We start from the raw sequence: 26,999 nt of genomic DNA, 5'->3' as shown, positions 1-26,999 counted from the left end.
CCTTGAGCAGGGCTGCAGGGCTTGAATCAGGGTCCACTTATACTTTTTTTTGGCGACAGTCTTACTTTGTCACCCCCGGTAGAGTGCCACATCGCAGCTCACAGCAACCTCAAACTCTTGGGTTCAAGTGATCCTGTTGCCTCAGCCTCCCAAGAAACTGAGACTATGGGCGCTCGCTACAACCCCCAGCTGTTTTTAGAGACGGGGTCTTGATCTTGTTCAGGCTGGTCTTGAACCCAGTCCGCTCTCCGCGGCCTCCCAGAGTGCTAGGATTACAGGCATGAGCCACCTCACCCAACTTCACTTGTACTTTTTAATGGGTGCTGGATGAAGAAAATGGATGTGTGAGTGAATGAACCCCGTGCAAGTCAGGAAAGAAAGGAGATTGCAGCTTCAAATTGGGGATCCTTATCTGGAAAGAAAGGAGATTGCAGCTTCAAATTGGGGATCCTTATCTGGAAAGAAAGGAGATTGCAGCTTCAAATTGGGGATCCTTATCTGGAAAGAGGAGACAGTTTTCTGCTTTGGGTACAGAGAGCTGGAGGCTTTGGTACTCCAGAGAGAGTAAATGCACCCGGGTGGCGGGCAGAAATAAGTGACTTATTTAAAGACCAAATACTTTAGCTGGGCTAATTGAACACCAGCTGTATTCTAAGCACTATGTGTTGTGTTGAGGTTACAGGAATGTGTCTTTCTGCCCTTGAGTAGTTTGCAGTCTGCTACAGGTTATGAACTATATGTATAAGAATGTGCTGTTAGATGGAGGAAGAGCAGTCCAGGCCAAGGGCACAACACATGCAAAGGCCCTGGGGTGGGTTCATGTTTTGCTCCTCAAGGTGCAGCAGGAGGCTATGGCTGGGTGGAGAATGGGGAGGGCAAGGTGGTAAGCGGTGAGAGCGAAGATGTACTGGGTTGGGGGGATGAAGTAGCACTGACCAGGTAGGGCCTTGCAGGATGTGGGAAGGATTTTGACTTTCCCTGAGTGTGGAGCTACTAAAGGGTTCTGAGTAGAGGGGGGACATGATCTGACTTCCATCATGAATGAAGGAGAATGACAAGAGAGGAGACAGGTGAGGGATGCTGTTGCTCCAGCGGCAGTGGAGAGATGAGATGCCATCAGGGTGGGCTGTGAGGGGGAGCTTGTGTGGCAGCTGGGAAGCATCTGCATTAGATTGCCTGGGTTCTGCTGCTTGGGTTCACAGCTTGCCAGTCATGTGACCTTGGATACATTCCTTCACCTGAGCTTGGTTACCTCACCTGTTCTGTTGTTGTGTCAGTCAGGTTCAACTAGAGAAACAATGAGTAAGAGATCTATATACTGAGATTTATTGTAGAAACTGGCTTACACCACGTGGGGGCTGACCAAGAAGGTGCTGGAACAGGCTGGGGCTGCTGTGCACAGGTGAAGTTTCCTCAGGGAAGGCTCAGTCCCATCCTGAAGGCCTTTTGGCTTTTGACTCAGACCCAACCAGAGTAATTCCCTTACCTATCATCGACTGATTATGGACTTCAATCACAATTACAAAAATACCTTTCCCGGCAATAGTTAGATTAGTGTGTCCTTGCATAACTGGGAACTGTAGCCTACCCGGGTTGACATGCAACACTGGCCATCACACCTGTAAAATGAGGTTGCCATAGCAATGACCTGGCCTCACAGGAAATGTGCACAGCACTCGTAGAGGGCTTCATACCACACCTGGCAGTAGGAAGGGCCTGTGTTGTTAGCTGTGGTTGATGCCCCAAATTGGCACTGCGCCAGCCCAGAGGACCTGGAGCAGACTCTCCAGAGCAGAGGATTCTCTGCAAAGATCTTTCTAATGGGAGGAGGGGGCAATTGGCAGGATCTCACCCAATGGGCACAATGTGAGGGTGTTCAGCATGCCCTCCCCCTACCAGTGGAGGGCTCAACTACAACTTGGACTTTACCTTAGAATTGAAAACAATATAACATAAAACTTTGTACCTTCATATTAATTTGAAATAAAAAAAAAAAAGAAAGAAAGAAATGAAGGTAAAAGGAAAAGATGTTTCTAATGGTTCTCGCAGTTGTATGGGAAGCTGCCTTGCTCCAGGGCCTGTGCCTCGGGAGTTCAGAGATGCACCACCAGGGGGCGCAGGCGGCCACAGCCGCGGGATAATGGTGGCCCTGGGCTTGTGGTCAAGTAGGGAGCCCAAGGCTCCATCCCACCTACAGCCCGGTGATAGGCTCCAGCTCCTAGATGCAAATGAGGTTGCTCAAGAGTACTGCAAGTTTGTTCTCTTAGGCAAGTGTTGATATTCCTCATGAAATCCTGTTTATACTTTTCCTCAGAAAAGTGGTGAGCTCAGCCCTGCTTCCATCCTGGTGATCATAAAACCGGATTAGTGGACTGAGTTAAATAAAACCAGCCTTACCACAGTTTCATTGCAGAGAAACAATGTTGCTTGGGGTTTGGAGTTTAGATTTTGGCATCAGACAGAGATTGGACCCCAGCACTGCCATTCATTATAATACTATTGTTTCAATTATTGGTAGATTCTGAAAGGAAGGGAGTGGTTTATCTTACTTTTGATTGAGAGTAATTGAGAGATTTATTTCCATTCTACGGGCCCGAGAAGAGATCTAGATGCAACTGTTGCTGAGTATTCTATTAAGAACGAAGACTCTGGAGTCCAAAGGCCTACTTTCACGGCTCAGCTTAGCCAGCTATGTGGTCTTGGGCAAATCCTTAAACTTCTGTGCCTCATTTCCATTTATAAAATGGGGATAAACAGGTTATTTTCATCAGGTTGTTTGAGGATTGAATGAATACAGACATAGAAGTGGTAACTCCGGCACTGTGCTTGGCACAGAGGATACAGTCTCTAAGAGTACAGTCAGGCGATCTTTACTATCAACAGGAGGCAGTATGCAAGGCATTCAGGTCAGACAGGAGAGAGCCCTGGCTTTGCCTTCTGCCCTTTTCCCAGAGTGACTCCTTAACCAGACAGGGAAAGGCAGAGCGTGCCCCATCTCATTATTGCCAGGAGTCTCCCAGCAACCTGGGTGGGTGGTCTTGTCTCTACATTATAGACCAGGAAGTGGGGGGTTGAGGAGCTTGTCCCAGTTCTGCCAGCTAGGCAGACAGAATTCAAATCTGGTCCTTCTGACTCAAATATTCTTTCCACTGAGCCAAGTATTTCCTCTTGAGCCAAGGCCCAATGGATCCACGATGTCCAGGAGTGGGGCTGTGAAGACCCCTAGAAGGAGGTTACAGAGATAGGGAGGGCCCTACCCTAAGAGACCAATACTTCCACCCCCTTCCCCGGGGATTTCTAAAAGGAACCCATTGGTCACAAAGAGTTCTTAATTAAGTGAAAGGTTTCTTTGCAGGGTGTGACTATATTTGCTTAATTTTATTTTATTTATTTTTATTTATTTATTTATTTTTTGTAGTTTTGGCCGGGGCCAGGCTTGAACCTGCCACCCCTGGTATATGGGGCCCGCATCCTACTCCTTGAGCCACAGGTGCCACCCTAATTTTCCTTTTTTATGAGTTTGCTTTTTAAGAAAGTAAATTTGCTGAAAGCAATAGCTGCCCATAAGTACTGGCTACTATAAAAGGTTAGTGTTTCTACTCTCCTTTTATAGCTGAAGTGACTAAGAGAGAACCCAGTCTCCTGCTGGTCACACTGCACTGGAGCCAGGTGGAGGTGATAGAAAGGCCCTGTGAAGCAGGTCACTGAGGTCTCTGGTCCTTCGTCTTCCCCAGAGCAGAGATGGCCTCTTTCCCTAGGCCCCAGGCCCGCCTTACTCACCAGCCCCAGAGGGAGATGGACAGAGACAAAGCGAACAGCAGCAGCCCTCTTCTCCTGCCCTCCAGAGCACAGCGTATCGTGAGGCTCTCATTTCTCTTAAGCGTTTGTTGGGCTCCGGCTCGGTGGAGTACACAGCTCAGCTGGAAGGCCCCACACAGGCAGGGGTTCATTAACTAATATAAGTGAGGGTGGGCTGTGATCCACAAGGTAGGGGGCAGGGAGAGCCAACATGGGAGAGGCTGGAGGTGGTCCTGGTGGTGAGAGATTGGGGTAAGCTGGAGGGTATGAGCAGAGTGCCCTGGGGGGTAGAGGTGGGGGGGAGGGTGTCTGAGCAAGTGAGCAAAGGCGAGGACTGGGGGCTAGAAGGAGTTTGAGAAGTTTGAGAGGAGAGGTGTCTATCCTGGGAGGCATGAAGAGAGAGGGAAGGGGGAGGGCAGGAGATGAGTCTGGAAAGGAAGCCATCGAGAGTGTATGGGGAAGATCTTTCAGTAATTCGCAAGACTTCCTTGTCTGTCCAAGCCACCCATCCCCAGTGAGAAAGGCCCAGGCTTCTTCAAGAACATGGCCAAGATCTTCCTAGCACCCTCCCCCAGCCCATTCCAAAAAGTGAATGTGTCTTTTGAAGGCATAAACTTCTGGCACATCTCAGCCGGGCTGGTGTTTTTAAAGTTTTTATTTTCATTGCTCTGGGTCGTCCTCAGCCTGATTTTACCCCTGGAGTTCAAAGCCATCTAATTGGAAATGAAAGGCAGCTGATTGATTTGGCAACTCCATGGCCAGTCCACATGGCAGTGATGTGATGGAGAGAGTGAGTGCTGCTCACGTGTGTGTCTGTGCCACGCTCCTGGCCCAAGACGTCTCAGCCCTATTGCCTGACCAGCCTGGGCACACAGTGTGGGGAGGGCGTCTTCTCCAGATCCTGGAGTCCCAGGATCCCAGGAAGGAGGCAGCTCACCAGCAACCTGGACCTCCTCAGCCCTGCTAGGTTAGCTGTCTCTGCCCCCTCTCCCCACTATCTAGCTTCTCCTACTGGAAAAGTAGAAAGCTGGTCTGGAAGGGAACATGTGAGCAAAGACCTGGAGGTGAGCTATAGAATCTTGAGGTTGCTCGTTGAAAATACAGATTTCCAGGCCCTACCCAGCCCCACTGAATCAAAATCTCTGGGGTGGTGCCCAGCAGTCTGGCTCCCAGGGATTCTGAAACCAACCCAGAGTTGCATTTTTGAATAGGTCATTCATGTGAGTTGATGGCCATGCTCAGGGTGGACAGGCAGTGAGATTGCAGGAGGTCTAGAGTCCCCAGGGTGGACTGGCTGAATGGGACTGCTCATTGAAGATGCTCATTGAAGTCACCTCCTGAGATGGCAGAGTGGACTCCTAGGCAGGAAGAGGGCCCTGTCCAAAAGATGGGATTCTAAGCTTCTTGGCCCCAAAACATCAGCCCAACTTTGGGGGCCTTGGGGAGCAGCTACCTGAGGCCCCAACCTTCTCAGGAGGCTGTGACAAGACCCTGTCTATCTTTTATTTCCACAAGATTTTCAAGAAGGAACACCCAAGTTGTGGTCTACGCAAGAAATGCTTTCCATCTCGGCCCTCAGCTGGGAAGTAACTAACTGGTCCTGATTCAGTTAGGCATCTTGGTTTGTAGACATGTGACAAAAAGGCAACATTTCCAGTAATGACAAAGCCAGTGGAAAAACAAAGATTTGGGGGAAATGTGCATTACTTTTTAAGCACCTTTTTCTGATCTAAAGTTACTTTGTTTAGAAACAAAAGTGGCATGTGTAACTTAGTTGGCACGCAGCATTTTTATAATTGGTCAATTTTGAAATGTGAAGGCAGAAAAAATTTTTCCCCACAGTTTCAGTAAAACTTGAGAAGTTTGCAGGAAGGCTGGGCCTGGTGGCTCATGCCTGTAATCCCAGCACTCTGGGAGGCTGAGGCGGGTGGATTGCCTGAGGTCATAGAGTTCGAGACCAGCCTGAGCAAGAGCCAGACCCCTGTCTTTAAAAAAAAAAAATAGCCAGGTGTTGTGGCGGGCACCTGTAGTCCCAGGCACTCGGGAGGCTGAGGCAAGAGAATTGCTTGAGTCCTGAAAGTTTGAGGTCACTGTGAGCTATGACACCATGGCACTCTACCAGGGATGACACAGTGAGACTCTGTCTCAAAAAGAAAAAAGTTTGCAGGAAAAACACACTTTTCCCTGACTTTCTGCTGCTTCGCTCCCTGGATCTTGTCATTGCTACATGTGACCCATACAGCATGTTTGAAGATGTATTTTGTTAATGTTAGAACTAGAGTTTTGCACCAAGACAACTGGGGCATGTCAGAAAGCCCCTTCACTTCCCCCTGCTCATAGGGGCAGCTCTGTGAGCCCCTCCCCCTTGATGCTGCTTCTGGCTAATGGGTGCAGTGTTTTAGGAGAAGCCCCTTCAGGTCTCTTGGGGCTGCTTTTCCCTGTGACCCAGGGTCTCCCCAACTCAGCCCTGGAGCAGCTTAGCTCTGAGTATTGGTAACAGGGTCAGGGATGAATGCATAACTGTCCCTGGGCAGAGGGTGAGGTCTTCGAAAGCAGTGATAACAGGCTAGTGACAGGAGGCCAAGCTAAGATTGTCTTTGGACATTGGCAATGCCCCCCCAGGGAAACCTGGCAAACGTGCTGATTTTACCATCTCCCATCAGAGATCTGTCAGGGTGGGACAACTTATCCTTGTCAGGTCCTTGACATATGTAGTCCCTCCCTGCAACCTAGTGGCTCTTAATTCCCCATTTGCATGTGAGCACAGAGCTGTGATCAGGAGAGCCTTCCCCTGCCATCCTCATGACTCAGCTGCTCTCCTGCTCCAAGCCTATGGCTCAGTGGGCACTAGTGGGCACTCTTTCCGCAGAGGGTAGGGAGGATACCCTTAGAGGCCGAACTGATAGGAAGCAGGTTTCTGAATGGATATTGGTACCACACTTTCCTTCTAGGATTAGGTGGTTCTTGCCTGACCTCTGGCTGGTGTTACTAGCTCTGGCCACAGCTGCATTCTAGATTTGTCTACTGAACATCTGAGTACCTACAGTGTGCAGGCCTGTGGTCAGATGTCTGTGATACCAAGATGGACAAGACGGAGGTCTTTATCCTCAAAGGACTCCCTGACAGGTGGGGGAGGTGGACAAATAAATAGGAGTTTTAGTGCCGTGTCACCACTGCTGCCTGGGGCTGGGGAAGAGCTATGCAGGGGACACAGACCTGCTGTGGCTGCCGAGCAAGGCTTCCTACACCTTGTTTGCCGAGGTTCTTAAATGGGTCAGCCAGGCAAAGAGGGGGAGCCGCTGTCCAGAGGACGCCTGCTGAGTCACCACAGCAGCTGTGCCCGTGCGCCACATCCTCTGCTCATGGCAGTTCCTCCATGGCCCAGGGCACCCAAGTGTGTCTCTGCTGCAGAGATGCCATCCAGTAAGATTGTTCTAATTAATCCGTGCACCTGGCTGAAGAGGACTTGCTCCAGGAGTGACTTCCAGCCTTTTTCTTTTTTTTTTTTTTTTTTTTGTAGAGACAGAGTCTCACTTTATGGCCCTCGGTAGAGTGCCGTGGCCTCACACAGCTCACAGCAACCTCCAACTCCTGGGCTTAAGCGATTCTCTTGCCTCAGCCTCCCGAGTAGCTGGGACTACAGGCGCCCGCCACAACGCCCGGCTATTTTTTGGTTGCAGTTTGGCCGGGGCCGGGCCTGAACCCGCCACCCTCGGTATATGGGGCCGGCGCCTTACCGACTGAGCCACAGGCGCCGCCCTCCAGCCTTTTTCTTGTTGTTAGGAAAACTCTGGCTTCCTCCATCCTCCTGGGAGACACTTGTCCTTGCCAGTGAAAGGAACGCATGAATCTTGACTCCATAGGATTGCAGGACCATGCCCCTCGCCAGGTGTCTGGCGCTGGGAGGTGCTCAGGGAATACCTGACTGTGGCCTCTTTGAGGAAGTCGTCTCCATCCACTGGAACTCCCCAGTGAGTGATGGTTGACTGGGACTGACAGAGCAAGAGCAGGCCTCTCATTGCTCACATGAAGACTAGCAAGGCCTAGAGAAGTAGCCCACCTTTCCACGCTCGTGGGCTGAGCTGGGGCCAGGCTGTCTGAGCAGCTGAGCCCTGGGATGCCTTCAAGGCTTCTTTCTCCTCTTCCTGGGGTAGAAGCTCAGTTAGCCAGAGCCCCAGAGCTGGGGAGCTGGAGAGTTAATCCTGTGCTCCCCAGAGAGCTTGCACACTCCTGACCCTCCCCTGTCTTCCAGGCCCTCAGCTGCAGCTTTCTGGGCATAGCATGGTCACGTGAGAGCCAGATGTGAGGATTTCCCAAGCGGTGATGTGTGCGCCCACGTGCTTGCATGCACAGCTGTTTACGTGGCATCTGAGTGCTTGGGGGGATTGGTTCAGACCCACGCAGAGCAGAAGAGGGGTGGGGTAAGGAGAGGCCCCCTGAAAACACCATGGGGTTGTTGCACCGAGCCTTGCCAAGCCCTGTTCCCACCAGACTGTGTAGATAAGAGAGTTGTTCCTGCTCAGAGTCCTATTTCCTACAACATCCATCTTGCCAGAAGACCATATTGGTTATGGATAATTTTTTTTAAAACTCTGTTTGAAGGGATTTGAAGCAGATGCTAGAGCCAACAGCCTTTCAGAATTTTCAGCCAGGCTCAGGCACTTGCCCAGGAGCCATTGTGTCTAGCACAAGCCAGGCTTAGGGTCCTTCCTGGCTTGAGACAGCCTGGATGTGGATCAGGAGGCAGAGCCTGGACTAGAGAGAGAGTAGAGCTATGGAAGCCAAGAGGCCCTGGGGCAGCAAGATGAGCTGGGCCTCAATTTCCCATGAAAACTTTGAGCCTGAGAGCAAGGAGTATTCCTCCTCTCCTCAGCCACTGGAGATTAATTGGGTACCTTCTGTGTTCAAGGTGTTTGTGGGGTTCTGACAAGGTTAAGACCTTGAAGAAACTAAAGATCCGGGAGAGACTCATGACTAAACTTATATAAAGCACCTACTAGGTGCCAGACACTTGCTAGGACTATAGCCCTAATCAGACATTCTGGAGCCAATTGAAATGGTCAGTGAACAATACAAAGATATCCTGCCCTGGGAAAGATGAAGGAGATGGGCAGACCTGGAAAAGCAGGTGTCCTCAACCTCAATTTAGGAATGAATCTCCCCTAGCCCCCGACCCCATCCCCACGCTGTCCTGCACCAGTGGGTGGCAGCATCGAGCCGAGTGTCTGCTGAAGCACTGGGAGCCCTGCCCCAGAGGTAGGACCAGTTACACACTTTAGGCTACAGGACTCAGGCCTGTGGCATCTCCTGCCTTGGACAACACACCACCCCAACCCTGCCACACAGGGCCCCGGCCTGCCTCCTGTTGGGCTGGGCAGCCACAGAAAGGAAGGGTGTACTTTTGTGTCAGCTCAATGGCCAGGGGAGTAAATAAGGGAGTCACACTGCTGCCTTAAACCTACACGAGTCCTGGAGCAGACAGCAACGCTTGGGAGGCTTATCTGTGCCCTGTCTGCCATGCACCAACAATGAAGAGTCAGCTGGTCCTAACCAGCTAGGACTGCAGCTAGGCATGTGGTTGATGTTCCTTAAATAGTTGGCAGTTGATTCATTGATAATCCAATGGCAAGAGTCCAGTCTAGAGAAGAAGAGACATTCCACTTTTTGCTGTCCTGGGATGGGAATATCTGTCTTAAGTCCACTGCTGTTGACTTCATTACTCACTCATGGCTCTCAGGGAGACCCAGCAAGGGAAGGGAGATGGATTGCCAGTCTAGTGGCTGGACACCAGGGCCTGCTGACTTCATCCTCCTTTGTCGGCCCATTTCTGTATCGCCTCTGTGAACACAGATACTGGCTCTGGCTGGGGCTTCTGGGGGAGTTGGTGGGGGTGGAAGTGGAGGGGGGATATCCCAGCAAGTGGGGGAGGACCACCAAGGCAGACCACCCCAGGGAGGAGGATGGCTGGGATCCTGGAACTCCAAACAGTGTTGAGTTTGTGTCTTCTCTGCACACAAACACTAGGCATGGGGAGAGGTGAGAACCTGAGAACTGAGGGGGAGGCCACAGCCCAAGGGCCTGCCGTGGGGTCGGGCCACAGCTGCTGAGTGCAGAGCTCAGAACCCATGGCCTCCCCACCCAGCACCCTCTGGCCGCCCACGGTGCCTCTGACTGACCGCAGCACCTGTCTGTAATGCAGACCTGCCTGCCACCCCCTGCCAGGGCAGCCCCATCTAGGCAGCTGCAGCATTCCCAGGGTGTCCTTGGCCTCCTCATCCACACCCATGTGGGTTGGGCTGACCCTTCTGGTTTCAGCCCTGTCCTACAAGGGTGCCCTTGGATTTAATCCCTAAAGGGCAGTGTAGCATCTTCAGGCCCAGCCCCCACACCATCCCCCACCTGAGCAGGGAAACAGGCTGTTCCCTGACCGCATAGCTTAGCAGCCAGAGGGTCGGTGGTGCATTCCTACCCTGGGTTGGGCTGCCCCACATGTACTCTGCATGCTGGGAAAGGAGGCAGGTCCTTTCTTGCTGGAAGCAAAAGGAATAGCAATATGGCTGCATTTACAAAGAGAGGCACAGCAGAAAGAAATGAGGATCCAGAAAATGACATCCGCAGCCTGCCTTAATTCAAGTCTGACACCACTGTGTCCTTGCTGTGGGACCTGGGGAGAGAGCCTTAACTTTCCTGAGCCTCCTTTTCCTCATCTGTAAAGTGCAAGTTGTTGTAAGGATTAAATAAGATAATGCTCATAAAATGTTTGGCAAGGTGCCTAGCATGAATTTTGGGTATGTGGGAACTGATATAATTATTCTAGCCCCAGCTCTACTATTTACTTGCTGTGTCATCTTAAGCAAATGTCTTCCTCTCTCTGGTCCTGAGCACTCACCTGGTCCTTCCAGCCTGTGGGGTACTACCCGGAAGCCTAGGATGTGGCTTCAGCAGGGGGGCTAGGGACAAACCATGACCTGGCTTTCCATTTAGGATTTGCTTTCTGTCTTTGAGAATATACCCATGAAAAAAGTTCATCCCTACTACATTTCTTTTTCTTTTTTTTTTGAGACAGAGTCTCATTATGTCACCCTCAGTAGAGTGCTGTAGTGTCATAGCGCAGAGCAACCTCAGACCCTTGGGGTCAAGCGATATCTTGCCTCAACCTCCCAAGTAGCTGGGACTGCAGGTCTCCACCACAACACCTGGCTATTTTTTTGTTGTAGTTGTTATTGTTATTTAGCAAGCCTGGGCCAGGTTCGAACTCACCAGCCCCGGAGGCACCGTGGGCGGCCAGAGGGTGCTGGGTGGGGAGACCATGGGTTCTGAGCTCTGCACTCAGCTGCACTCTGAGCTCTGCCACTGAGCTGCGGGCACCAAGTCCCTACTACATTTCTTTTTCTTTTCTTTTTTTTTTGACACAGAGCCTCACTATGTTGCCCTCGGTAGTGCCGTGGCATCACAGCTCCCAGCAACCTCAAACTCTTGGGCTTAAGCAATTCTCTTGTCTCAGTAGCTGGTACTACAGGCGCCCGGCTATTTTCCTGTTGCAGTTGTCATTATTTAGCTAACCCAGGCCAGGCTCGAACTCGCCAGCCTCAGTGCATGTGGCCGGTACCGTAACCACCATGCTACAGGCAGCCAATCCCCTACCATATTTCTCCATGAGCATTTCTGTGTATCTGGCTCAGAAGTCTGTGCCCAGAACCCTCAGGCCTTGGGGCATAAGTAGCTATATAACTTGCAGAACCCAATGAAAAATGAAAATGGTAGAGCCTCTTGTTCATAAACTATTAATGATTTCAAACCCAGGACAGAAGAGCATTAAGCCATCATCAGGGGTCATCTAAGCATGGGGTCCTGGGTGCCTACACTGCCTTGGGGGCTGAGCCGCTATTGAAGCAACATTCACCACTCACCCCCTCCCAGTACCAGGGTGCTATTTTTTCTTTTTTTTAGAGACTGAGTCTCACTTTGTCACCCTTGGTAGAGGGTGACATCACAGCTCACAGCAACCTCCAGCTCTTGGGCTTAGGTGATTCTCTTGCCTCAGCCTCCCGAGTAGGTGGGACTACAGGCGCCCCCCACAACACCTATTTGTTTTGTTGCAGTTTGGCCAGGGCTGTGTTTGAACCTGCCACCCTCCGTATATGGGGCCGGCGCCCCCAGGGTGCTATTTTCTTGTGCCCTAAATAGCTATGGCAAGCTGGCTGCTTGCTCTTTGCCCGAGAACAAGCTTCACAGAGTGAAGCAGAGTACATGAACGTCTGTACTGTTCAAACTTCCACCAGGTGAGCTTTGATTTGAAGTCATGTATGAGCTATTGTTTTTCTGTCTTGACCATCTTGTTTTTTTTTGTTTGTTTGTTTTTTGCGATAGAGTACAGTACTCAGTACTCTGGGTTTGTTTGTTTGTTTATTTTTTCCAGTTTTTGGCTGAGGCTGGGTTGGAACCCACCACCTCCAGCATATGGTGCCAGCGCCCTACTCCTTGAGCCACAGGCACCACTGCCATAGAGTACTCTGTTGTCCAGTCTAGAGGCTGTGCCCTCACCCTAGCTCACAGTAGCCTCAAACTTCTGGGTTCAAGCAAACCTCCTGCCTCAGCCTCCTGAGTACCTGGGACTAGACAATGCCCAGCTAATTTTTTTCTATTTTTAGTGGAGATGGAGTCTCACTGTTGCTCAGGCTAGTCTCCACCTCCTGAGCTGAACTGATCCTCCCGTCTTGGCCTCCCAGAGTGGAGGATTATGGGTATAGGCCAGGCTGCCTGGCCATCCTAATTCATGCTGTTTTTCCCAGATGACAGTCATGTCACTTTTACTGTCATGCCTGTTTCTGCTCTTCTGAGCATGACAACCTGTCTCGGGCCCTATAAAGTGAATATCATGTAGGTCACACTTCTTTGTAAAGGAATTTTACCTGTAGGGCTATCGTGAAGATTTGAGCTACTGTGTGCCTGTGACAGTTCAGTGCCTGCAACAAGGATGTGCTCTCATGGCAACAACCACCCCTGCTACCACTGTGACATAATGGGACTAGCAGTTGTTAGACCCTAATTAGTTGATGGCAGAAAGTGTTGGCCAAGTTTCTTGGTAGCCTAGTCAGGAAGGAAAAGAAACATGGAATCTATAGAAACTCTAAGAAATCCAGGCCTATGCAAAGTTGAGTTGTATGGAAGGAGAGAAAAAGACTAGGATACAGTAGCTATTCAGAAACTAGTTCAAGGCTGCAGGGAGGGAGAGGTCTTGAGTGTGCCAGCACACTGAGATGCTGGAGGAGGGAAGGACGTGGAAATGACAGGTGTTCATCCCATTGGGCCCCTGGCAGAGGCCTACACTCCACCCCTCCCAGGTGCCCAGGGCAGGGGCTATGGAAGCCAACGGGGCCAGTGACCCTGCCCTGGCCTCCAGGGGGCCTGTGGTTCTCCTTCATTCTCTGTGGGTGTGCACTGTTGCTTGTGTTCATTCCTGTCTTTCCCACCTGGGCATGCAGCCCACTCCGGATTTATGACTTTGGATGGGTGGGACTTGCTTTACACAGGGGAGGCATTCCTGGAACAGGGAATGAGACTAGATTGGGTAGATTGAACCTAGTTCTCACTGCTCTGGAGTTACTTAAGCTTAAAAGAAGCCTTATTATAAACCTGCAGGGTCCTTTTCTAACCTATGCCTAGCCACCTGTTTTTATGTAGTCCTGGGGGAAGGGGGTGTGAGGAAGGCTTCCTTGAAGTCAAGAACCCCTGCAGTGTTGCATTTTGATTTTTTTTGTTCGTTTGTTTAGAGATAGAGTTTCACTCTGTTGCCCTCAGTACAGTGCTGTGGCATCGTAGCTCACAGCAACCTCCAGCTCTTGAGCTTTAGGTGATTCTCTTGCCTCAGCCTCCCGAGTAGTTGGGACTACAGGCGCCCACCAAAACGCCCGGCTATTTTTTTCTTGCAGTTTGGCTGGGGCTGGGTTTGAACCCACCACCAAGCTCCTGGGCTCGAGTGATCCTCCTGCCTCAGCCTCCTGAGTTAACTGGGACTACAGGCACCCACAACTACGCCCAGCTAGTTTTTCTATTTTTAGTAGAGGTGGGGGGGGTCTCATTCTTGCTCAGGCTGGTCTCGAACTTGTGAGTTCCAGCAATCTACCCACCTCAGCCTCCCAGAGTGCTAGGATTACAGGCACGAGCACTACAACTGGCCACTTTTTGATTTTTCATTATTTTTGAAATAATTTTTGTTTATTTTATTTTTATTTATTTTTTGAGACAGTCTCACTCTGTGCACTCTGGGTAGAGTGCCATAGCATGATAGCTCATAGCAAACTCAAATTCCTGGGCTCAAGTAATCCTCTTGCCTCAGCCTCCCAAGTAGCTGGGACTACACCCATCACAATGCCTGGCTAGTTTTTTTCTATTTTTAGTAAAGACAGGGTCTCACTCTTTCCAGGCTGCTCTTAAACTCCTGAGCTCAAGCAATCTGCCCTTCTCAGCCTCCCAGAGTGCTGGGATTACAGGTGTGAGCCACCGTGCCTGGCCTTGATTTTTCATTATTGTGCTGGGACCTGTCTAGAGTCAGGCTGAGCATCTGTGTGCCCTTAACTAACCATCTTTGGCTTACTTCTTGCTGGTATTACCAGCCAGGAGGAATGGCCGTGGCAGGGATTACCAGCACTGTGGGCTAACTAAGGCTAGCTGTCCCCATGCCACCTGTCTCCCAGGAACCATTGCCCTCACTACCAGCTATGTCCCTAAAACCCACTCCCCTTTGTGTCCTACAGGCCTAGTTCCTCCCCCTCCAGCACCTTTCACAAGCCCTAAGCCATTTCAGTCTCCACCCCACAAAGAAGACAGGGTAGGCATTTTTAACCCCACTTTGCAAAAGAAGGGAAAGAGGTGCAGAGATTTGCTAAATGCCTTAGCATCAATAAGCTAAGTTGTGAACACAAGAAGCAGGGTGTCTTTTATTCTTGCTGCATCTCTGACCTCTCTGCCTCCTGAACCATCTGCTTTTTTGGACTTAGGATCTTGGGTTTACTTACATTGAGTCTGCGTTCAAGTGGTTTTCCCTGGAAAGGCAATGTGTTTCTCTGGAAAGATTCGATTTAGCTGCGGTGCACTTGTGTTATGGAGACTACTAGGTTTCTGCTGGGAAAGCCCTAGAAGATCAAACAACTACCTTAGAGATGGAGAGGCCCAAATGCTTAATTTTACAGATGTGAGGCCCTGAGGAGTTAAGTCACTTGTCCAGGCCACACAGTTAGTTTTCAGTTAGACCAGTTGTGCAGATTCCAAGTCCCATGTCTCTTACTTTCAGGGAGGCCTGTGATCCAGCTCTGTAGGGCCCTAGGTTGCGTGTCACAGAGGGGAGGGAGGCAGAGACTGCAGGGAAGGCAAGAAGCAGTTGGTTTGTGTTGGTCACAGCTGCTCATTGGACTGTGCCTGCCTCTTGCTCCCTATCTCTCTGCTATCTCTCTGTCTCTCCATCTTCCCGTCTTCCCAGCCCTAAGCCAGCAATCTTCTCTCTATCTTAGCTGGAGGGCAGGGTTTGTGAACCAGAGGCTGGCCTCTGTTCATTGTAAGGAGGCAGAAGGGGTCCTTCCGTCCCCAGGAGAAAGCTTACTGGGGTGGGCTGGACAGAAGAGACTCCTAAGGGGGGAGATTTTGAGTGGGAACAATGGAACTGGATTAATTCTGCAGGTCAAGAGACTGGGAAATGAATCATATTTTTGAAAGACTTTTAAAAAGGCAGTCTTATTTGTGGTCTGCTTTCCATTTTCCTTTGGGGAAGAAAGATGGGAAGGTCTGCTATTGGGGTGTGGGATGAAGAGGACAGGCTTGGGTTGTGTGAGCTCCAGTTGTCTGCCCACAGGCCGAGTCCAGCCCACCTTGTGGTTTTGTAAATAAAGTTTTATTGGAACACAGCTCACCTATTTTACATGTGGTCTGTGGCTATTTTTGCACTGCAAGAAGAGAGTTGAGTAGTCTCAGAAGAGACCACCTGCTTCCCAAAGCCTAAAATAGTTATTCACGGGGTCTGTGTAGACCCTGTTCTAGCAGAAAAGCGCTTTGTGGGTTCTCCAGGCCCAAGCAAAATACCTTCCCTTGGCTCACTGAGAGAGGTTTCCTTAGGAAGAACCCCAAAAGGAAGGTATACAAAGTGGTAAAGCACGCCAAGGTGGAGAGACATGTGGACGATCTCTCAGCTGGGTTGGCACAGGCCTATGTAGGATCAGATGGGACTGGGAGGAGCCTGGCATGGCTTTGCTGGGGGGCAGCCCATGTGGCCACATCTCTGGGGTGCAGCAGTAGAGAGTTGGAGCCTCAGCATGGTGTGGACCGCAGGCAGCCAAGCCCCAGGTTCTGACCTCAGACCTCCTTGGCCACACTAGCTTAAAGCCTGGGAGATCCTGGATGTGTTCCCCTTGTCTCAGCCATACCAGGGCTTGAGGGCTGGGCCAGTGAGCTGCTGGCTACTAGGCCTGGGGAGAGAGTCTGGGTGATGTTTCCATGAGTTTGTCTACCTCCAATTCCTGCTAACCTGGTCTCTGAAGGGGAATGTGGGGAAGGGTCTCTGATGGGTGCCAGCATTTTCTTGCTGCATCCAGTGTCAAACACTGCCTAGTTTTTTCCTTGCAGCCTCAGAAGCGAGATTTTTCTGGTGCCCCCAGAGCTGACTGATCCAGGGAACCAGGCTTATGCTAACCACACTCACAGGAGATACTGCCAATGGCGGATCGCCATTATCCAGTACCCGCTATGTATAGGCAGGGTGCTGGGTGCTGTCATATACAGTGTGTTATCTCATTTAATCTTTCACAGACTCCCAGCAGATAAGTATATCACTTCAACCAGATTTTTATAAGTTCAGGAAGAAGCTCAGAGAGGTTACGTAGCTTCCTCAAAGGAGTAGAGCTTAGATTTGAAGCAGTGTGACTCCTGATGCCTTACCAAACCTCTCCTCCAGAGCCCCACTCTTCTGGTTTACAAAGAGAACTGGCAGCACCAGGTTTCTTGGTTCCCCATGGGGAGCCTGCAACTGGGAGTGCTTGCTGAGCAAGGGAGAGAGTTAAGTACTTTAAATAAATAGGGAATGACATCATGCTTTGGTGGCCAGTGTCCCTGCAAAAATGGACATGATACTAGCTGCGTGACATGGGGCAAGTTGTTTAACCTCTCTGGTCTACTTTCTTCATCTACAAAGTGGAGGAAATAATAGTACCTATCATTGTCAGTTTGTTGTAACATACAAGTTACTATATGTAAAGTGCTCAGCACCGGCCTTTAGCAGAGAGTAAAAGCTGTTATAAATGTTTGCTGTGACTGTGAATAGGCCACACTGCTCTCTTGGACAGCACTGGGGGGGCAGGAGGGTGCAAGGGTTTGTCTCCCAGATTTTACAGTTCAACATGTCCTGTAATTGTCCCCACTGAGACTACTTCAGAGGTGGTGAGTAGCCCAGCAGAGAAAGCAGCAGTCTTGGGATGCATCAGACTAGTTCTGTTTCTCAGTCATTGGGGTTTGGGGCCGTTGCCTCTCCTATCTGAAAGACTCCTCCCACAGAAAGTGTGGCTGAAAATGCATACCTACCTTATGGAATTGCTGTGGAGAATGAGTGAGCACTCCCCTCCCTCCTCTGTCTTCCACTATCGATAGACCATGTCAGTGTTCTTTGTGTGGTGTCTGTCTTATATTCTAGAATGTACACACCATTGATTAGACCAGGAGCTTTCTGCCTCGTTATGGTGTTGATGGTATCACATCTTATAATCATGTGTTCTTTATGGTGCTCTGATTTTGCTGTCCTCCCTTTTAGCAGGAGGACAACTTTTAACCCCATTTCATAGGGAAATTGAGGCCCAGATGAGACACTACTGTCTGAGCTTAGAATAGAGTTCTCATCTCTTCTGGTCACAAAAGGTCCCCATCCTTCTGGGTTGGGGTTGGGCAGTGAGACCCTAAAATGGTGCTCCCTTCCATTCTGCTAGGGCCTGTCTTCCTTAGTGCATGGGGCTATGGCAAAAGCTGGACAGGACATCAGGGAGACTGGCCTTGGGTACTCCAACCCTGATATTTGAGGTTCCAGGTCCAGGCCCCTGAGCCTGCTGGCTTTTGAGGATCATGGAACCTTCAGGCCCTGTGGGGCCAGCCACCCACATGGCCAGAGAGGAGGGATCAGGCTGCCTTTTGCAGGCCATGATAACCCATGGGCCCCGTTCCAAGGAGGGGGTTGTGTAGGATTCTCTGCTGCAGAGGATTCCTGCGTTTCAGCAGACACCTCATTATCCCTGTCCCAGCCCGCTGTGTCCCAGTGCCTCTGTAATCATAGAGGCCCACACCCAACAGCCAGCCCAGGACCAGGAAATCACTCCCCTCCCTCCTCCGCCTTCCGCCCGTGGCCGGCCCGAATGCGGCCCCTGCAGCCACTCGCTGCGGATCTCCTGCCTGCCTAACGGTTCTCTCCTCTGCTTCTCTTCTCCTGCTGCTGCTTGCTCTCGGGCACTCGGAAGTGTGGCTCTCCAGCTGGGCTGAGTCTCCCAAGAAGGACGTGACAGGTACTGCCCGGTGTCCACGTGAGTGCATGCATGTGAACATGTGTGTTCCAGGCATGTGTTCGTGGGAGCTGGCGCCCACAGCAGCTTTCTGCATGTTTCCTCATGATGTGTAGTGGCCCTTTATTGGCAAGCTGGGTATCTTCCACTGACTGTGCCTGCTGCCTCCCTGGTTGACCTTGGTTTTCAGATCCAGTCCTGGAGCCCTTTGAGGGCTGATAACCACGCAGCACAGTGTGTGAGTACATGTGCTCTGGACCCAGAGTGTATGGGTTTGAATCCCAGCTCTGCCATGTCCTGGCTGTGCTGCCTCAGGGTGGCTGTGTTACCTCCCCAGGGGATGTCATGCTACTTCATGAGGAGCCTTGCACACACCAAGGGCTCGGGTGCTGGTGGGGCTCCCATCTCATCAGCTGCAGCTTATCTCAGCCAGCTGTCCCAGCGAGATAGGCCAAAAAAACAGGATTCAACTCATTTCAGGCATTTAAACCAAAGCACAGTGCTATGGTCCCAGATGCCCAAGACTGGTTTCCAGTGATCTCACTGGGGACTGGAGATTTGGGGCAGGGCTGGGGCAGTCCTGTGACTGTGACTGACGGTGGGTCACAGCCCCCATTCTCTAGTAGTCCAGAGCTTGGCGCTGCCTCTGGCCACAGGGCTTTGGCCTGCCTGGCCGAGATGGTCCTTGGAGACTTGAGCCTTGGCCTGTGTCCAGGAAGAGCTGGACCAGGGGTCAGAAGCTTGCCTTTAGCCTTTAGTCTTACTGTACAGTGGCAGAAAAAGCAGGACCACAAGATTTTCAGCTCCTAGAAGAAGATGGTTGGGAAAGAGATGGAACTTCCAGAAGGGTCTTTAGGGACCCCCTCTATTCCTGAGAGTGTTACCCATCCCCACCCCTCCAGCCCCAAACTTGAGAGCAGAGGTTCAGGCCTGGGGGTTAGGGAACAAGCCAGAGGGTCGGGGGTTGATGGGAGTGGGGGGGGCATCTCTGGGGGTAAGAGCCTAAGGCCCTGCCCTGCCCACCACAGCTGTGAGCAGGGAATGGGAGGGGGTTGTCCTGGGAGGGATCCAGAGGGGAAGAGAAGGCAGAGGGTGGGAGTGCAGACCCCCTCCCCTGCAGACATCCTCCCAGTGTTCCTTGTGCTGAGGGCCTGGGCCTGAGCTAATCACTGGGCTCCTGTCCCTTTTTCCCCTCTCCACAGGCCAGTGAGCCCGAGCCCACTTGGCCCACAGCAATACATTTTATTCACCAAACGTATAGCTGAGAGGCCAGCAGGCTCAGTCCGGCCTGGGAGGAGCCAGTTGTGAAGGGCCAGAGGGACTTTGGTGAGGTGCCAGGGTTAGGGGGTCACAGGGAGCCTGGAGCCTGGAGCAGAGGCCACCATAGGGCCTGGCTTCTCAGGATGAGCCCTATTGCTTGAAGCAAGAGGCCCCAGGGGAGGCCGTGTGGGCCGAGGGGAAACCCAGCCAGACTGGGAGTCCAGGGCGGGAGTCTCAGGCAAATTGCCAGATCTCTCTGGGCCTTGGTTTCTCTATCTGGAATGTTGGAGAGTTCCATGAGACAGGAGACTTGAGGTAAGGGGCTGATGGGAGAGATCATTGAGATAAGGGAAGTCAGCATCTAACCCTGGCATCTACTCCAGAGTGGGCACAGGGCGCTCTGACCTGGCTCTCTCCAACCAGCAAGTCCCCACTGGCTGCCTGGAATGGGTTATGGGGGAGACATACTGCAGGGACACGGCCGGGGGTCCTTGCCCCACCTTCTCAGGGCCTGTAGCCCTTACCCTGAGCTTCCTGCTGGTTCTGAAGGTGCAGAAGAGCCAAAACCTCCAGCTCCTCCCCAGATCTCCCATTCTCTCTGTTTGCTTTGTTAACAACTGCCTGCAGTTTACATAGGGCTTTAACCCCAGTCACTTTGTTCTATGCTTAGAACAATCCCAGGAGGTAGATACTGTGTAGAAACTGTTACTGTTCCTATTTACAGATGAGGAAGCTAAAGCTCAGAGAGGTTAGCAGCTGGACCTCTGACCCTTAGACTCTAATTCTAAGCTTTTGCATCATGAATCTCAGGTCACCATTATATCTGTTGTCTTACCTTATGACAACAGTCCTGGGGCATCAGCTGTCAATCAGGGTGACCATCTAAAGCACATGGTCTGGTTGGGGAGAAATGCCCACTAGGAGCGAGCACTCTGGCTGCAGTGATCAGAGGGCCTCCTGGAGAAGAAGACCGCATGGGGAGAATTGAGATTGGTAGAGAGAGAAAGGGAAGGCATTCCTGGCAGGGGCCAACAGCTAAAGCAAATGCTTGGAAAGTAACAACCTGCGCAGAACAGAATTGTTGGCACATAGTGGGTGCTCAGTACACATGTATTGAATCATGATTCTTGCATAGAATGGTGGGGGCAGAGTGTCTGGGATTGTGGGGAGCTTAGATTGGCAAGAAAGACTGAGCTTGAATTTGGCTTTTATCCTACAGGCAACAAGGAGCCATAGAAGGTGTTAGAGCAGGAGGACTGACTTAGCAAAAGCCTAGTTTAGAAGTTTAAGTTGGCAGGCAGAATCAGGCAGGAGCCAGGGTTCTTTCCAGGTGGTAGTTGGAGGAATGCAGGTATGAGGCAAGGGTGATTTAGGGGTCCAGGGGCCCCCCAGGCTTCCAGCTAGGGGCTCTAATAAAGCAGAGTCTGCCCCTGGACAGGACTTATGTAAAGTCCTCTTCCAACCTGAGAGAGGCTCTACTATCTAGAAGGGGGACACCCCTTCTCCATGTTGCTGCCAAGTCCTTCTCATCTAAAGACAAGAGGCCACTGCCCCCTCCCTTCCTCTGGCAGAATTCTCCTGCCCCCAGTTCTCCAGCTTTGGCTGGGAGGGGATCCACAGCAGCCTCTGTGGGATGACATCACCACCCACCGCCTGCCCAGTGGTTTCTCATCTCAATACCTGCTCCCAGCTCCCGCCTGCCCGGGCAGGCAACCCCCTAAGAGGAGGCTGCCAGAGGAGCGAGCTGGGAGCCTGCATGTGCTGGGGGAGGCGTGGAGGACCCCGAAGGACAGTGCCTGTCTTTGTATCCATCCCATAACCTTTGGAGTAGAAGAAGTGCCGCAGCCTGTCCATGCTCTCTAAGGCCTGGAGAGCGTTTTCTTAACTTTTCTACCTGTGTCCCAGCCTGTCAGGCCAATTTTCCAAGAAGGCTGTGGGGGCAGGGGGTGTGGGTGTGTGGATTTTCCTCCACTTTGAAATCTTGCCTCAGATTTTCTTGGCTTGGATTGAAATGAGCTGATGGTTCCCCGCTCGCGGCACCTCCTCATCCTCTAGCATCTTCCAGCCACAAACCCCGACGTCCCCACTCCTCCTTACCTCTGTTCCCCCGCCACCCCTTTCTCGTTTGGAGTTTAGGCACCAACTTTTCCCATATTTCAGAGGTGAGACCCTGCCTGGATTGTGCGCACTGATTCCACAAACCAGCGAATCACTCTGTTCAGCCATCTGCCGGTTCATTTGTTTTACTCATTCATTTCACAAACATTCACTGAGTGCTCTCCACCAAGTAGGCACTGTGGTCTGGTCCATAGAGGTGGTAAGAGCCAACAAGAAACCCATAGTATAGTCTTTATTAAGCACCAACGGTGTGCCAGGTATCTGGGGGATATGATGAGGCAGGGCCCTTCCCTGGAGACCAGGTACCAGGGGCCGGCCAAGGCTATGTACAGGGAGGAAGGTGAGATGACAAGAGATGGTGTCAGACGGCCTTGGTTTAATCCCACCTGTGTGATCTTAGGAAAATTGCTTGCTCTTGCTCAATTTACAAATGCCAAGATTTGGAAACAACCTAAATGCCCATCCACCCAGGAGTGGATTAACAAACTGGTATACACACACACACACACACACACACACACACACACGTACACCATGGAATACTATTCAACCATAAAAAAGATGGAGACTTTACATCTTTTGTATTAACCTGGATGGAGTTGAAACACATTCTTCTTAGGAAAGTATCACAATAATGGAAAAGCAGGTATCCCATGTGCTTAGTACTAATATGACAATCTAATACATGCCCCCTAGGGAAGCGGGGGTTGGTGTGCTCCCACCTAATGGGCACAATGTAAGGGTATACAACATACCTCTTGGATGAGGGACAGAACTACAAGAGGGACTCTACCTAACAAATGCAAACACTGTAACCTAGTTGTACCCTCACATTAATCTGAAATTTTAAAAAGAATTGCTTGCTCGCAATTCCTCAGCTTGCCACTGTGTAAGATGGGGCTGCAGCAGGGCCTGCCATGTAGAGCTGTTGTGAAGATGACATGTGTCAGTGCTGACATGCACAGCCTGGCACGGCACTGCTGCCCACTAAGTGCTCCTGAAGGCTTGCTGGTGTCATTCCTGTGATCTGCGTACACTCAGGACTTGGAAGGCCTAACCTGCTATGGAATTCCTCTCTTGTGTTTGTATCTTAAGTCTTCCTTTCCCACTTTTCTCATCCCCTAGACTGGTCAGGGAGGCCCCCAACCCACAGAGCAGAGGCTTCCCTTTTCCTGTTGGGTGCACTTAAAAGAGGCTGTTGGCCCTGGAGGCTCCATACCCAGTGCACCAGGCCAGGCCAAGGCATGGCTCAGGGGCACAGTGGGAGGCAGGCAGTGCAGTGCCCACTGCTGCTCTGCCCAGCTGGCAGGGGCAGGCCCAGAAGCCGGCTGCATCGGAGTGCAGAGGCCAGGCGGGCCCTGCTGCCCAGCTGTTGTTTGCATTTCTGCCTGAAATACAATCCTGGCTTTGGAGGGGCTGCCTGGGATTATGCATGTGCGAATCCATGTGGTATGCCTCAACTGGGACAGAGTCCCTTCTGAGTCTCCGAAGGGCTTGGTTGGACTTGCAGAGCCCATACCTCATGGGAAGAAACTGCTGGGGTCAGTGGGCTTCTTTCTCCCTCGAAGGAGGGCCTCCCATGGGCCTCCCATTCTGTGCAATTGCCCCCTGCCCTAAGGTGGATGGAGCCTCCCCACAGAAGGACTCGAAGATCTAAGCAGTGCTTCTTAGTCCTGGTGCATGATGGGGGCACAAAGCAGGTGTCCAGAAAACACTTGTGTCTGAGCCCCAGACTAATTAAGCCTGACTTTCCAGAACATTAAAAGCTCCCCAGGTGATTCTGTGCTACCAAGTTGAGAATCACTGTGCTAGAAGGATGAGATGAATGGAAACAGAAATCAGTGGCGGTTGTTCTGTAACGGAAAGACAGATGGCCTTGAACCTAAAAAAATACTGAGTGAATTTGGTTCTCCATCCCAGCTGTGGGAGCTGGGGTGTGTTTCATGCCCTCTCTTGGTCTCTGATTAGTCTTTTATAAAAAGAGAAGATAAGAGGGGGTTTGTGAGGACACATGGGGCAGTAAATGTGCCTGGCACATAACATTTGCCAGGTCAGGCTTGGGTGTGCAGGGAATGTGACTGCAGTCTGAAGCAATAGTGGGACTGTGTGGCACCTAGAGACCCCCACCATTTCTGTAGCCAGGCTGGTAGTGGAATCCCCATCCTTCAAGGAGATTGGCAGATGAACAGTTGTAGAAGTATACTAGGAATTTCCTTTGGGCTGAGGTAGTCTAGGGAGGCTTCCTGTAGGAGGTGACTACTCTGTCCCTGGTTTGTGGATCCTTTTAGGCAGGAAGGCATGCAATATCTTAGTTGTCAAGCTGTTGTCTGATGCCACATAGCTAGTGAGCTGAAATGGGCACCCAGCCTGTCCACCTTCCAGCTTGATGCTTTCTTAACAAATGTTGCACTGGCCCAGTGGCTGAGGTGGACAGAGAAACTGCTTGCTGCTGGGAACCTGGGGCCTGCATGGGGTTTGGGGGCCCAGCCCTGGGCTCCTGGCAGCGCCTCAGTGAGCCCCAGGGCAGGGACAGCTGAACTTGAGGAAAAGCTGGCAGGGGGCGGGCTGGCTCTGGGACTTTCTTCTTGGATTTCAAGTAAACAGTCTGGGCCTCCTCCCCTCCCCTACCTCCTCCCCTCCCCTCCTCTGCCTCCACCCCCGGCTCCTCATTCGACGGGTCTCATGTGTTTCTATTTAAGGGTTGCGAGTAAGCCCCAGTGATTGGCGGCCTCAAACCCTTGACTCCTTGCCTGGGCCTGGGCCTGGGCCGTGGAGAAGTTCTCTCCTGCGTGCCTCTCCCTCTCCCGCCTGAGGGAGCAGGGCTGCCTTTTCTCTCTTGCTTTGCAGGGCTGAGGGTCGAGGCAGGAGCCTCCTCCTTGCCTGTTCTTCTTCTCCCTCCTGCACTCTGACCTCAGCCCTCATGGGCTGCCCTCCTGTCCGTGGCCCTTCCCTCACAACCCTGCTGGCCCAAGAGTCTGGAGAGACCACATGGGCCCCAGGCCTCTCCGCAGACGCCCTCATGCTGGGCTGTGACTAACCCATCCGCAGAACCTTCTCCTAAGTTCTCTCAGCCTCAACCTCCGCCTCTGCCTCTCTCCTCCCCTCCTCCACTGTCCCCTCCCCAGCCCCCTGGCTCCCATGTCCCCCGGTCCCCGCAGTGTAGCGGGCCGGTGTGGGGCCTTGCTATATGGCCTGTCTTTGGGGCCCAGCGAGCTGCAAGCCCCGGCTGCGGGCTGCCCCTTGGAGCGGCGCTGGCGACGGAGCAGCCTCCCCCAAGGAGGCCGATGGACAGGGGGCGCCTCGGCCGTGGGGCCATGGCTGGCCGCTGGCTCACCGCGTGCTTTCTGCCCTCGCCAGGTGCCGACGCCAACGCCGAGCCCATGATCCTGGAACAGTACGTGGTGGTGTCCAACTATAAGAAGCAGGAGAACTCGGAGCTGAGCCTCCAGGCGGGGGAGGTGGTGGACGTCATTGAGAAGAACGAAAGTGGTGAGTGCCTGGCCAGTGGTTGTCCACTCGGCTCCGGCCTGGCTCCTCGGCCAGGCTGGTTTTTGTTCATTCCTCCTCCCCCACCTCTGCAGCTATACGTTATTTCCATCTGGCAGGGAGAGGGCTGAGGAGGCTGAAGTTTCCCCTGTTGGTTTGGGCTGCAGGCCAGCAGTTTGCCTGGTGGTGGAAGAATGTCTCCCCTGCCCGGGTAATTAACCGGCTTGTGTTAATGCAAGGCCAGGGTAGCAGACACAGGTACGCCGTGCATTCTCTGCTCGGGGGTCCCCACGCCCTCCAAGGCAGCTTTCAGCTCACCTGGTACACAGGGGCAATAGCTTCCTTTGCTGGGGCCGTTCCAAGCCTGGGTCCAGGCAGGGGCAGGAGAATCCAGCCAGCTGGTAAGGAAGGCAGGCCATAACACCACCATGGGATCCAGGGTCCCCAGAACCCCAGGGAGTTGTTTGAGGAAGGGCCAGGCCTGGCAGAGGTGGTGAGTGTCTGGATGGTGAGGTGATTGGCTCCTGCAGCAGGAGGCCAAGGCCCAGGCAGGGGATAAAGTCAGATCCCCATGCCAGAGAGGGTCCTACAGCTGACATAAAGACTGTGTTGACAGCTGCCCAGGGGGTGCTGGTCCCACAGTTTTTGCCGAGTGGACCAAAGTGCATTGATGTCCTTGCCAGCAGGAGTCATAGCAGGTGGAGAAAGGACTTGTGTTCAGGACAGCCACAGTGATTTACCCCACAGCCTGCTAAGACTTGAATTGGCTCCTGGGGTGTTTTGTTTGGGTTTTGATTTGCTGTGGGGAAGGGCCCTGTGTACAGGAGCCTCCCTGGACCATTTGGTGGATACTTCCAGAGGGAAGGGGCCTGTTCTTCTCTCCTTGTCCCACTTTGTCCCCTTCCAGTATTTTGACCCCTAAAAGGAAGGCAAACTAAAGGACCATGGTGCCCATTCTATAGACAGAGTAACTGAGGCCCAGAGAGATCGAGGGGAAGCAAGTCTCCTGAGGTTGTGCAGAACTAGGGTATTTCTGGGTTCTTGATTCCTATGCCTCTAAACGACAAGGACCTGCAGGGGCACTGAGGAAATCCTAGTAGGCCTCCTGGGGGAGGTGGGCTCAGGAGAATAGGGCTGTGGTGCCATTGTAGACCCGACTCAGCCCTTCTGAGTCTAGCATCTCAAGTCAGGCTCTGCCTTTGTGTCTGGAGTCATCACTAAGGTAGTTAGCAGAGACAGTCCCCAGCTGGCAGAGGCATGTCCCAGGTGGACACACTGATCTTCTTCCTGCACAATTTTGCCCCCAGTCTTTGTCATGCTAACAGCTCTACCCCTTTGCCCCCGAAGGAAGCTGGCAATGTCGTGAGGGTCTAGCTCTGGAACCCCTGGGCACCTTTGAAACTCAAAGAAGGAATCTCTGATGGTGATATGTTAGGTCCCAGGTTAGGGAGATGTTTGTTCTGGAATTTGCACCAGGAAAGCATAAGGTCAGTTCTTTTCAGAATCTCCTGCCACCTTAGTTGCCCTGTCTCACCTCCATAGCTGTACAACCCTTGGGCAGCAGGAGGTAGTGAGCCCCCCATGTCTTTGGGGGACAGCCACGGGCCAGGATGGCTGAGGAGGAGACAACATATGAAAAGAAGTCCATCCTGCTTTGAGGCTGTATGATTCCAAGGACCTGGGTGCTTTCTCTGTCCCGTATCTGGGACCCAGGGAATACTTGGAGTCTTGTCCAGGAGTGGGGGAAGGAGAGCTTTGAAAAAGTGGGAGTCTGTGTGAGGCTTGAAAAAGGTGTGGAGACAATGCCAT

The 26,999-nt window shown here is 52.0% G+C and overlaps 1 protein-coding gene across 10 annotated transcripts in view; it reads left to right on the top strand.

Annotated features, from left to right (window-relative positions):
- SH3PXD2A (SH3 and PX domains 2A) overlaps positions 1-26,999 on the top strand; it is a 241,257-nt gene that overhangs the window by 154,483 nt on the left and 59,775 nt on the right. For 4 of the 10 annotated variants that reach the window (XM_053583133.1, XM_053583137.1, XM_053583132.1 and 1 more), the window contains 2 exons: positions 18,285-18,329; positions 25,062-25,193. In XM_053583133.1, the coding sequence (XP_053439108.1) occupies positions 18,285-18,329; positions 25,062-25,193 (177 nt within the window). Of the gene's footprint in view, positions 1-18,189; positions 18,348-25,061; positions 25,194-26,999 lie in introns of those variants that run through there. The other 6 variants (XM_053583135.1, XM_053583134.1, XM_053583139.1 and 3 more) reach the window with 3 other exon arrangements.

The sequence above is a fragment of the Nycticebus coucang genome, chromosome 3 (assembly GCF_027406575.1).
Source record: "Nycticebus coucang isolate mNycCou1 chromosome 3, mNycCou1.pri, whole genome shotgun sequence".
Classification (NCBI taxonomy): domain Eukaryota; kingdom Metazoa; phylum Chordata; class Mammalia; order Primates; family Lorisidae; genus Nycticebus; species Nycticebus coucang.
Note: the sequence above shows the minus strand (reverse complement) of the source record. Positions and strands in the feature narration are given on the sequence as shown.